The sequence below is a fragment of the Rhinolophus hipposideros genome (genome assembly GCF_964194185.1).
Source record: "Rhinolophus hipposideros genome assembly, chromosome: 11".
In the NCBI taxonomy this organism is placed as follows: domain Eukaryota; kingdom Metazoa; phylum Chordata; class Mammalia; order Chiroptera; family Rhinolophidae; genus Rhinolophus; species Rhinolophus hipposideros.
This window is the reverse complement of record NC_138057.1, coordinates 80,012,647-80,025,059: the sequence shown is the minus strand read 5'-3', so window position 1 is coordinate 80,025,059 and position 12,413 is coordinate 80,012,647. Positions and strand designations below refer to the sequence as shown.

Here is a 12,413-nt window from a genome sequence, read left to right as displayed (position 1 = left end):
ACTCCGAAGTCTGCCGGTTCAGTTCCCACATGGGCCAGTGGGCTCTCAACCACAAGGCTGCCGGTTCAACTCCTCGAGTCCCGCAAGGGATTGTGGGCTCTGCCCCCTGCAACTAAGATTGAACACGGAACCTTGAGCTGAGCTGCCGCTGAGCTCCCGGATGGCTCAGTTGGTTGGAGCGTGGGCTCTCAATCACAGGTTGCCTGTTCGACTCCCGCAAGGGATGGTGGGCTGTGCCCCCTGCAACTAGCACCAGCAACTGGACCTGGAGCTGAGCTGTGCCCTGCACTACTAAGATTGAAAGGACAACAACTTGACTTGGGGGGGAAAAAAAAAGTCCTGGAAGTACACACTGTTCCCCAATAAAGTCTTGTTCCCCTTCCCCTCAGAAAAAAAAAATAAAGCTTTGTTCTGAGTATCCTGCAGAAAATGATTGATGGTCAAGTGGGATTCTGTTTTTGAAATTCAAGTATGTGTTCATATATGAAAGTCTTTATATATATATATATATATATATATATATATATCTGAAATATCCTGTAGGTAAGAAATCTGTTTTATTTTAATTCACCATTTCCCAAATATATTTTACCCTGGAATGTTGGACAAAACATAATTTGAGAAACATTAATAGAATCTCAACTCTGTAATGTAGTGTTTATGCAACTTTGCTAGCTTGTATTAGTTAGACATAATAAGTACTTGCTCTATAGGGTTGTTATGAAACACCTGTAAAATAATGTGTATGAAGCCTCTAGTGGAGTTCCAGGAATCTAGGTGATTGACAGTTCATGTTCGCTCCCTTCTTCATTGTTAAAATATTTGCTTAGAAATAGATATTATGTACAGAGGTTGCAAGGTCCTTATTAATCTCTATGATTTTGATCAACAGGAAACTGTGGAGATATAAATTTAGTACGTCTGGGTGCAGAGAAGTCTATTAATAATGAAGTCCTAAAATTCAGTTTGGACCACCAAGTAGACCACAGAATGAGTAAGTACAGAATAAAGTACATACTAAGGCTGGTTCTGCTTCCTTTTGTGTGGTAGGAAGTAGCTTGGGCATTAAAGGTCATTTGGCAGCCCTTGGGGTAGTCTGTCCAGCTTTGAGAGCTGGCTTTTCTTCTTTTTATATGTGTGTGTGTTAGAATTGGCATATAATTCTTTATCTTTTTTTTAGAAAAAGAATTACCTTCTCATGTTCAAGAGATGCATAGAAGAAAGGAATATTTAGACCACCAACTAGATGAACTTTCCCGCCAGCGTGCTCTATGCCGAGGGGGAAGGGAAATACAGGTATCTGACATTTCTTGATTAATGTTTTTTAATAAATCATAGGTACACAAACTAGTTGAGTATTTGATGCCATGTTTTCACGGTGGAATAGCATAATTTGCATACAAAAATGTGTACAAAAGTTCTATGGCTTACATCAGAGGTTAACAAACTTAATTTGGAAAGGACAAGGTAGTCACTGTTTATGACTTTGCAAGTCTCTGTTGCAACTCCTCAACTCTGCTGCTCAGCACAAAAGCTGTAGGTTACCACAAACAGGGATGTGGCTCTCTTTCAAGTTAAGCTAGACACAAAGGGAATTCGCTGGCTCCTAGGCCTGGGAATCTGGGAGTGGCTGGATCCAGAGGCTCAGATGACATTATTTATCCACACTTGATGTGTTTCTCTGTGTCAGCCATTTCTTCTGCAGGAGAAGACGAGTGCCACCGTCTCTGGGCTCTGGCATCCCAGCTTAGAAAACGCCGAGGTAGGGAAGGACTCATTCCCGTTGTCTGTGTGTCAGTTCTAAGGAAGGACTCTGATTAGTTTCTGGGTGTGTGAGCAGGGCTGATCCCTGTTTTCACGGGAATGGGTGCCGTGATTGACCAGGGATGGGATGTGCCTGTCGCTGCTCAGAGGAAAGATTGGGGTGTGATTGCTCACCACGTTTGAACCACCTATCGTGTTGCCCCGAAAATAAGACCTACCCTGCAAATAAGCCCCAGTTAAGATCATCAGCCAGACGGACGCTTTTAGTACGTTATGACGATGGTCCAGAAGATGACATGACTATATTTGAATAAATGTAGATTGTTGTATATGAAAAAATAAGACATCCCTTGAAAAAACGCCCTAATGTGTCTTTTGGAGCAAAAATTAATATAAGACCCAGTCTTATCTTTGGCGAAATATGGTATAAGAACCACTCTTATTTTCGGGGAAACACGGTAGAAATGAGTGAAGGAATGATGCCCCAAGAGTTGGAATACTAAGCAGACAGAAATAGCATACATGCCATACACTGGACATAACTGAATCTTGCATAGCGTTAAGAATTTATCAAATTAACTCTAAGTTGAGCACAGGGTGCTGGATTTGAGGGTGAGGGGGGAGTTACTGGATGGTGAGCCGCTGTTCAACAGCAGTGCACAGGAGAAACTGAAACAGAGAAATGTATTACTCACATATCCTGGAGGAAGTACACCTGGAGGGGCCACCCATGAAGGTCAAAGCAGGCAGGACCCGGGGCACATGCCTTTGTTAGAGTCTGTGGGTTCCCGGGCTAGAGCCAGCCGGATTGGTCAGTTCAAACCCAAAGAGCAGAGTTTCGTAAGTTTGTGTGTATCTACTGCTGCTTTTGTGCTGTAACAACTCGGGGGACTTACCTAAGGGACTCACAAGGCATACGGGTTTGGGGGCAGGGAGACTGCTGATCTCAAGGGCTGTTGGAGACATCCTGTCAGGAGCTTACCTGTGCTCGTGACCCGGGCTGCTACCTAGGGCATGTGCTTGTCTGAAGGGGTAAGCTTCAGGGTAGTGCAGGCTGCTGGGCCAAACAGAATGGATGCAGACGCAGCTGTTGATATGCAGCATTAAAGAAAGAGTCAGGACTTGACGGAAAGAAAGCAAACTGGGCGAATGTTTTTCATTGGTAAAGTATAGGCTTACCCTTTTGAAATGTGAAGCAGTCCATTGTAAAGTATTATAAAATGCTTAGTTCAGTTTTAATGCTGGCATTCTCATTTTTCCTAGAGGCAAGAATTCGATGAAAAAATTGCCGAAGTTTCAAAAGAAAGGCAGGAACTTGCTTCTAAAATTAAAGAGGTAATTTGCCTATAGCATTTTCCTGTTTTTTTCTTTTTCTCTTTAAAATTTCATTATGAAATAGTTCAGACAACCTGTGGGCTTTTATCAGTTGCATTTAAAATTTTTTCAATTATGAAAAATTTCAGACATTCAAGAGTGGAGAAAGTGGTGTAATTACATTACATTTCCATTTTTTTCTTTAGCCTAAGAATGAATTCTTATCACTACCTGAGATTTCTAAGAAAGGTGATTATAAAATATCTTTCCCTTTTCTAGGTCTGGGTAAGTATTAAAAACTCTTGTTAGGTGCTCTACTCTCCCCCCTTCCCAAACTGCAAAATTCAGTTATGATAATTGTAATCAGATGAATAGTTAATAAAAATAGGTTTGTGGGTATTTCCCCCATTAAAAGAGAAAGAAAATCACATGTGTCTTAATTCAAGTCGCGTGACAGTGGCAACTCTGTGTTGCATTTCTTTAAATAATACAGTATTTCAGTTGGGGGTCAGAAGAGATAATATCAACTGGTAATTGTTAGTATTTTTTATGAATTTTTCTTTTGACTATATTATGAGCCTTCTCTGTGTGGCTAAAGAAATGCAGTTGAGTTTAATGCATAGTTGCATTGGCAGTTTGTTTACTTTAGTTAAAAACTATGTGGAAACTTTTTGTTAAAATTTTAAACTAAGCCTCACATCAGTCTTTCCAAGGTTAACGATGAAATCCATCTTCATGGGTGTGCTGCTCTTTGCTGCCCAGCACATTGCTCTGTGGGCCTCCTAATTGGTCACATGTGGTGGCTTTACTCCCTGATGCGTGTGACAGTGCTTCACTGTGTGAGGGCTGAAGAGCCGCGGGTCCACCGTCTTCCCAGAGCCCCCACACAGGCCGTGGTGCCCGTGGGTGCGTGTATCACGTGCAGGGACGGAAGTCCTGCTCTCCAGGAGCACAAATGGGTTGGCTGAACCTTTGATGGAAACACGAGTTTATTAAGTGGAATACTAAATGGTATACGCTGGGAAGTGTCACTCACACCGTCTGTTTCGACCACAGAGCACTTGTGTTTTTGATCCAAGGTTGAGAATCCGCATATGCAGAGGCCCAACTTCAGTGTATGAGGATTTTGGACTCATGGTTGGGTGGTCGGCACCCCTCACCCCCGAGTTGTCCAAGGGTCCACTGTCTGCATTGCAAGCATAGACCAAGGCTGTTTTCTTAGTATAGAAGTAGAACGCTGTCAATTTTACAGGCATTATGGTTGGTACTAGCCTTTAAAGAAGAGAGAATGACATTATATATATAAAACTAACAAAAATATACATTCAAGCTTAGTTCGAACCTTGGTTTTACTCAAATAATTGCTTCACAACTCTGTAGAATGATTGAGTCTCTACTTATTCTGAAAACCTGCTAACATACATCTGTCTAGAAGAATTGTAATCTACTTTGACCAAATCAGACCCCGAATAAATTTTTCTTTGCCTGCTTAAGTCATATTCTAACCTTAGACTGTACTGCAAAGCAGTGTTCTTTCTGGTGGTTTCTGATTCACCTGGATATTTCTGCTTTTTCTCAATTTGAGGTTTTCCCCTAACATTTACTAAGTGTTATTCTGTCACATAATAAATGGTGGATGTTTATAGTAGAAATAGGCCTGTCATAGTTGAGAATTTATATACAACTGAATACTGAGTAACCTTTATTTGTTGCCTTAGGTTCAAGGACGCCCCCAAAAGACACAGAACATCATCATCTTAGAGTCCCATGTCATCTGTTGCACATTGAGCACGAGTGGTGGTTTACTGCTTGAGTCTGCTTTTCGGGGGCAAGGAGGTGTCCCCTTCAGTTGTGTCATTGTCGATGAGGTCAGTAAGCTACTCCGACTGGGGCTCTAAGTCTGAGATGAGCAGTGGCCGCTGAATGTTGACAAAGTGGTCTCTTCACGTCTGATTTTTTTTTTTCAATTTTTTTTTTAAGTAACTTTATTTTTATTTATTTATTTATTTTAAGGAGGGTGCAGCTCACAGTGGCCCACGTGGGTATCAAACCGGCAACCTTGGTGTTATTAGCACCACGTTCTAACCAACTGAGCCAACCGGCCGCCCCACGTCTGCCATTGCACGTGTGTGTGTCTCTTACGTTGAAATAGGCTGCTAATGACTCACCACAGTTACAGTTGCTTCTCCAGTAGTGGGGTTACAGTCTTCAGGAAACCTGCTGGTTCCCCGCAAAATTCCTCCCGAGGGTTACCTATCTGGCTTCTGCCTGGAATGTCTCTTAACCTTGTGAAGCATTCTGAATATAACTTTGGACAGCTCTGAGCCACAGTGTTTTCGACTAACATCCTTTATTCCTAGTTCATTCGTTAGCAGACATTTATTAGGTACCCACTGTTTGCGAGAATGTGGAGCCAAAGCACAAAAGAGATGGCAAGGGAGGGGCCGAGAATCGATCTGGAGCTCCAAGTCCAGTGCTCACCAAAATGAAAGAGTAAAAAAGTGGAGGTGATGAAATGATTAGAGAAAATGTCACTGAATTGAAGAGACGCGTGAGCCTTGGAATTGAAAGGCCTACCGAGGACCGAGGAAGAGAGGGGAGTGGGGGTGGGAACCCTGACATGCATGTCCTCAGAGCACAAACCTGGGACATTACATGGCTTTCTAGCTTGTGGCTGGTTCCCAAGCATCAGTGTCACTGGAGGGGTGGCTGACTTCACAGCACGTGTGTGGTTTTTAGGGTTTTTTTTGAGTGTTTTTGTTATTTGTTTCTTTTCCTAACTAAATAAAATCCTTCTTTTGATACTTGGTACAGAAAGAGAAAGTGTGGTGCTTTTCTGAATGGTTAGAGTTTTTGTGAATTAGATAAACTGTACATGGATAACTAAATCGCAATGCTAATTTAGACTGTTTCTCCATCCTGTACTTTCTTAATAAGGCCGGGCAGTCTTGTGAAGTTGAAACTCTTACACCACTCATCCATCGTTGTAACAAGCTTGTCCTGGTAGGAGACCCCAAGCAGCTCCCTCCCACAGTCATTTCTCTGGTGAGTTTTTTCCTGATTCTTTAAAGAAGGGTCTTTGGGGTTGTTTTTTGGATGGGGTGCGGTCTTTCTTGAATCATCATGTTACTTGCAAGGAAAAATGGGAAAGGCTGAGAAAAGAGAACTACTGTTTGAGTCTTCATAGTGTCTCTGAAATGTCCCTTTGTCACACATCTACGTAAGCACAACTATGAACAGAGACTAGAAGGAGCCTGTTCTATGTGCATTTGGGCCTTTTTTTTTGTGAAAGGCAGTGTACAGCTATTTTTAAGGGCCGTATCTGATTTATTTTAATACCATAAACACCAAAACAATAATAAAAGAAAATCTTCAAAAGCAAGGAAAAGAATTCCAACCTACTGATTGATTGGCATTTCATTGTGTGCACATTTGGGGACAACGTTAAAAAGAGTCGGTTTCCCCTCTTAGGACTCTGTCCTTTTGTGCACGCAGTGCCTGTGGCCCTCCCACCCTCCGAAAGTGCAGGAGACACGAAGAGAGAGCACTTGTGAACTCTGCTTGTGGGCAGAGCAGCCCCTGCGTCCTTTGTGATCTCACTAAAGACGCTTGGCTTTGTTTAAAGGGAGCAGAATCATCTGGGCCAAGAGTCAGTGACTAAATCAGGAATGTCCTTCCATGTCAGTGGTCTCAGCTTTCTTCTGGAAGTAGATACGTTACCTCAGAGAAGTCCTTTTTCTTTCTCCCACCAGAGAAGATTCAAAATGAGGTTTTGGCTAACATGAATAGATGAACTTTTGGGGATGCAAATGAAATCATCAAATGTTACTAATATTTATTTTATTTAGTTGCAGAAACCTATTTCAAATTACATATGTACATAATGTATTACTGAAGAAGTAATGCCTTCTTTTCCCCACTCGCACAGTTTGTGAAACAGGTTTATTCAAATTTTGCACACGTCCTCAGCATCACTCGAGAAGATTCCATCATCTTCGTGTACTTTTCAGAGCACATTTTTGCTTCTAGATTAGTTGATGTCATGCTTTTTGGATCTTTGTGTGATGCTGACATTGGAAAGTATATCTGAAGGCACAGCCATGATAACATTACGAGAGTTTTCTTCATTTGTCAGTTAAGTGACTGTTTCTGAGATTGCAGGTTGTAATCCATTTTGGGGTTTATGAAATGAACTTAATTGAGTCAGCTGTCTGTTTCCTCCACTAGAATGTAAGTTCTGTGAGACTTGATGTCACCTTAGTCCCAACACCGCAGATTTTAGAAGTCAGTATGTACAAGAGGGATGGATAAAGCAGTTAGTCTTTAAAAGGGCTTGTTTACAATGACATTGAATATTTCTGTTTGTTGAGAGCATTCCCCAAAAGTAATTGTTAAAAATCTGTGTCACATTCTTTTGCTTCTTTCATCATTGAGTCAGGTGACCTCTGACAGCATCAAAATAGCTTCGGTTACGGTCATTCGCAAGGTCACATCTCTTTCATAAGCAGTATGGGGTTTTCTAAATAAGGAGAAAATACCTCACCTTTTACGGTCAAGCTGCATGGCTTCTCAAGGGCCAGGGTCACAAACAGCTTCTTTCTCTGAGTCCTTGGTCGTTGGTGATGGCACCTAAACCTTGCCATGTACATGTCAGAGTTCAGCAATTGTTTTTATAATGGTGGGAGAAGCACGTTCTTAGTGATGGCTGCTTTATTTCTCCCCTTAGCAGAAGGCGCAGGAGTACGGCTATGACCAGTCGATGATGGCCCGCTTCTACAAGCTGCTGGAAGACAACGTCGAGCACAATATGAACGGCAGGCTGCCCGTGGTCCAGCTTAGCGTCCAGTACCGAATGCACCCGGACATCTGTCTCTTCCCTTCTACTTACATTTATAACAAAAGCCTGAAAACCAACAGGTGGGTCTAGGCATTGCTGGTTGGCTGGGCTTGGTGGTCGGTTAGCTGCCTAGGAAGAATAGCTGTTTTACTGTGTTCTTGTCTTACCATAAGAAGCATAAAGCAAAGGTTTGATCATTTTCTCTAATTATAAAAGTCATGTTGATGGCAGCAAAGGTAGGTAAGCAAAAAAGAAGGGGGGAAAGCCACTCCTACTATACCACCCAGAAGTAATCGCTGGTAGCATTTTGGTGTATATTCTTCCAGCCCTTGCACTATGCATATCTTTTTTACTTTTTCTTTTTTTTAATTAAAAAATAAATTACACCATAGTCTATATAGTATTTTATGGCTTGCTCTTTTCACTTCTTCTATTATGAAGAACTTTCCAGTCCTAATTGTTACGTCTTAAGTACATAGATCATTCCCCCTAGCACTATAATAGAAATAGAATTTGTTTTGTACCTTTCATTAAAGCACATTATAATACAAGAAGGTTCTTCGTGCCCCTTTACTTTCCCAGCTCCCTCCCCTACAAAAAAAATGGTAATAATAATTTAAAATTTTTTCTGATAACTTGACTTGGATTCTGAATGTTGGCTCCTTTTTTGTAGGATGACTGAGACCAGTCGGTGTTCATCAGATTGGCTATTTCAACCCTACCTTGTGTTTGATGTTGCAGACGGTTCAGAAAGACGGGATAATGAGTATGTTCTCTTTCTTCGATCCCCTGTGACGGGCCCAGAATTATTATATATGATTTGTGGTCATATTTATATTCAAAAACACTTTGCATTATAACACATCTCTTTGCTTAGGGCCAGGGCACGATCTTTTTTACTTCACTGGGTTGATAGCTTCTCCTTTCTTTATCATTCTCTCTCTATTTCAGCCTTTTAATTCTTCTTAACGTGTATAATGGGGATCACTTTAAGTAGCCTTTGGTAGGCGCCTGAGTAGATGTGCACTGAGATCGTAGCTGTGAGTAAAACACGTGCCCCCAGGGCAAGGTTATCGTGGTCTAACAGGGAAGGCGGACTTCGACCAAGTAGTCGCCAAGGGACTTACTGCGGCGGCTGTGTTGTGAAGGGTAAGTGTAGATTCAGCGGAAGGAAGTGTGACAGGGCGGGCAGGACTGGCAGTGTGCTGGGTTGTTCAGGTGGCCTTGAATGACAACAAACAGGAGTTGGTTGTTACTAGTTAGGAAGCACCTCCGAGGAGCAGGGCTGCTTGTGAGCGAAGAGGAGCCCGGGTCTGGAAGCTCCATTTGTTAGCACCTGTGTATCGTGAAGTGAGAGTAAACACAGATTCCACCTGAGTGGTGAGGTGGCTGCAGAGCAGACCGTGTCCTCAGGATCAGACATTAGTAGAGGTGGAGAAGTTGGAAATACAAAGCAGCAGCAGGCTGGGGGTTCGCCATGACAGAAGGCTTGTCCAGGCTGCAGTGGGGCCTGCCGGAATGGAGGAGGGCATTGAGATGGGGGTGGAGGGTCACAAGAGGAATAGCGACCTGAGAGGTGAGCAAGCAAAACAAAGATTCCAAGGAGGGAAGAGAGCACTAGCTCACTGGGCTCTCTGGGGTCTGTATGGTAAGACTTGAAGTTAGGATGGTGAGTCCTTAAGATTCTTAAAGTGAAACTGCAGCAGTGCAGCCCCGGTGCGTGTGGCATGCTGTGGGTGACGACGCATGTGGTTTGGGAGGTGACTTGGTGCAGAATGGGACCTGGGCCTGCTGCAGGACCTCCTGTTGTTCCTCTCAGACCTGCAGCCACGTTAGCCTGTGTGGATGGCATCTCGTCGGTTGTGTGGTGTGTGAGCAACACGGCCGGCCGTGGTGGGGGATTAAGAAAGGTAATCCATCTCAAGAAGCACTTTTCTCAGTGTTTGGGAGATAGCAAATCCTTAATGGTAGCTATTTATTATTCATATCTTCATTGTTACACTTTGTTCTTAACGATTGCTGTCCCTGTTTTAACAGATGTTTAAGAAGCTAGTGCTTACACTTCAGCTGACTCTGAAATTTTTTCTCTCATACAACTTCACATTTCACCAGGCAGTTACTTCTACATTCTGTATTTCTATATTCGTATATTTCTGTATGTGTACGATATTAATGGTCAGCGTAACAGCCTCTTTGAATCACTGCTGACTGAGTAATGATGGAACCTACCTGCCCTTTAATGGAAAACAAAGTGGGACTTAAGTGAGCAGCTAGACTGCTGTTAGTTTTTTTTTTTGTTGTTTTGTTTTTCTTTTTTTTATTTTATTGGGGAAGGGGAACGGGACTTTATTGGGGAACAGTGTGTGCTTCCAGGACTTTTTTCCAAGTCAAGTTGCTGTCCTTTCAGTCTTAGTTGTGGAGGGTGCCATTCAGCTTCCGGTTGTCCTTTCAGTCTTAGCTGTGGAGGGCACAGCCCAGCTCCAAGTCCAGTTGCCGCCGCTAGTTGCAGGGGGCACAGCCCATCATCCCTTGCAGGAGTCAAACTGGCAACCTTATGGTTGAGAGGATGTGCTCCAACCAACTGAGCCATCCGGGAGCTCAGCGGCAGCTCAGCTGAAGGTGCCGTGTTCAATCTTAGTTGCAGGGGGCGCTGCCCACCATCCCTTGTGGGACTCGAGGAATTGAATTGGCAACCTTGTAGTTGAGAGCCCGCGCTTCAACCAACTGAGCCATCCGGGGGGCAGCTCAGCTCAAGGTGCCGTGTTCAATCCTAGTTGCAGGAGGCGCAGCCCACCATCCCTTGCGGGTCTCAAGGAAATGAACTGGCAACCTTGTGGTTGAGAGCCCACTGGCCCATGTGGGAATCGAACCGGCAGCCTTCGGAGTTAGGAGCATGGAGCTCTAATCGCCTGAGCCACCGGGCCAGCCCAGACTGCTGTTAGTTTTGATGCGGTTTTTTTTTTCCATTTTATTTAGCTCATATGTAAACGTTCAAGAAATAAAACTGGTAATGGAGATAATTAAACTTATTAAAGAAAAAAAAAAGGATACTACTTTCCGAAATATTGGTATAATTACCCATTATAAGGCTCAGAAGATGATGATTCAGAAGGAGTTGGACAAAGAATTTGATGGGAAAAGGTAAGGCGTCTATATTTTTATAGCTGTTTCCAGTGTTTCTGTTGAATTACAGCAAAGAAAGCGGGGATAGAAGGAAAGAAGAAAAGGAAACGGGGGGGGGGTGGTGATTTGAGGCCATGCAGGTAGATGGGAGCTGGGTAGGGAATGGGTGGGTGCACTTGTAGCGCTTGTGGACAGAGTACCTCCTGCCAATTGGAATGTCCTCACCGTTACATTTGACGGTGGAATTGATGGAGGAACTCCAGGCCTTTCCCTTAGCTCCGTGACTTAGTAATCTGAATTCTAACTCTAGCGAGAAGTCATTTTTTCATGTAGAATAATTTAACCCTTTTAGTGTCTTTATAGGGTGAAGATCATGTTTTTGTCTTCTTTTTACCTCAACAGTAAAATTAGAAGTTTAAATATTGGAAATCCATTAACTCAGAAACACACAAATGACCAAAATTGACTCTAGAAAAGAGTAGAACATTTGAACTGACCTATAAAAAGTAGTTGTCAAACACTTCCCGACAAAGAGCTCAGGACCAGGTTTTGTAACTGGATAACTGGATTTCGATACACCTGTACCATCATATATTCAGTCGTAAAAGGAATGCAGTGCTGATCCACGCTGCAACATAGATGAACCTTGAAAACACTACCGAGTGAGAGAAGCCAAACACAAAAGGCCACGTGTTTTGTGACTCCATGTATATGAAATTTCCAGAATAGAAAGTAGATGAGTGGTTGTCAGGGCCTGGGGAGAGGGGGAGATTGAGACTGACGGCCAAGGGGCACGGGGTTTCTCTTTTGGGTGACTGAAATGTTGTGAAATTCGATAATGGTGATGGCTGCACAACATAGTGAAGGCACAAAAACCACTGAATGGTACACACTGTATGATGGTGAATTTTGTGTTATGTGAATTATATTTCAGTAAGTAAAGATACCGTGAAAAAAAGTTTCTGAAAAACAGTACTATGTAAATATGTATATTTCGTGATTCTCTGACTTTTTCCAGTAAATGTGTTTCTTTTTTATAAGCAGATTAGCAGAAGTAGATACTGTGGATGCATTCCAGGGTCGTCAAAAAGATTGTGTCATTGTTACGTGTGTCAGAGCAAATGCCATGCAAGGCTCAATCGGGTGAGGAACTGTCATTGATTTTTTAAGTTGTGAAATTGATCCACTGTTAGGTTTGCTTTTCTTGATACATTGTATATTAACCCATGTCACAGTGTAAATCTGTATTTTTATTTAATAAGTGAAATAAATCATTGGATCAAGCGTACTTTGCAGGGGCCTGTTACTCTCCCGTGGGATGTGTCATAAAAGTGGTTTTTCCTCTTCTTTCTCTGTTTTCTGCTTTCGCTAAGTT

General features: G+C 42.7%; 1 protein-coding gene across 8 annotated transcripts in view; it reads left to right on the top strand.

The window, feature by feature from the left end:
• SETX (senataxin) overlaps positions 1–12,413 on the top strand; it is a 60,050-nt gene that overhangs the window by 38,608 nt on the left and 9,029 nt on the right. The window contains exons 16-25 of one of the 8 annotated variants that reach the window (XM_081065919.1): positions 893–994; positions 1,181–1,296; positions 1,691–1,762; positions 3,028–3,099; positions 4,797–4,946; positions 6,016–6,123; positions 7,808–7,995; positions 8,589–8,681; positions 10,892–11,056; positions 12,083–12,181. In XM_081065919.1, the coding sequence (XP_080922045.1) occupies positions 893–994; positions 1,181–1,296; positions 1,691–1,762; positions 3,028–3,099; positions 4,797–4,946; positions 6,016–6,123; positions 7,808–7,995; positions 8,589–8,681; positions 10,892–11,056; positions 12,083–12,181 (1,165 nt within the window). Of the gene's footprint in view, positions 1–892; positions 995–1,180; positions 1,297–1,690; positions 1,763–3,027; positions 3,100–4,796; positions 4,947–6,015; positions 6,124–7,804; positions 7,996–8,588; positions 8,682–10,891; positions 11,057–12,079; positions 12,182–12,413 lie in introns of all 8 variants that reach the window. The other 7 variants (XM_081065918.1, XM_081065917.1, XM_081065916.1 and 4 more) reach the window with 7 other exon arrangements.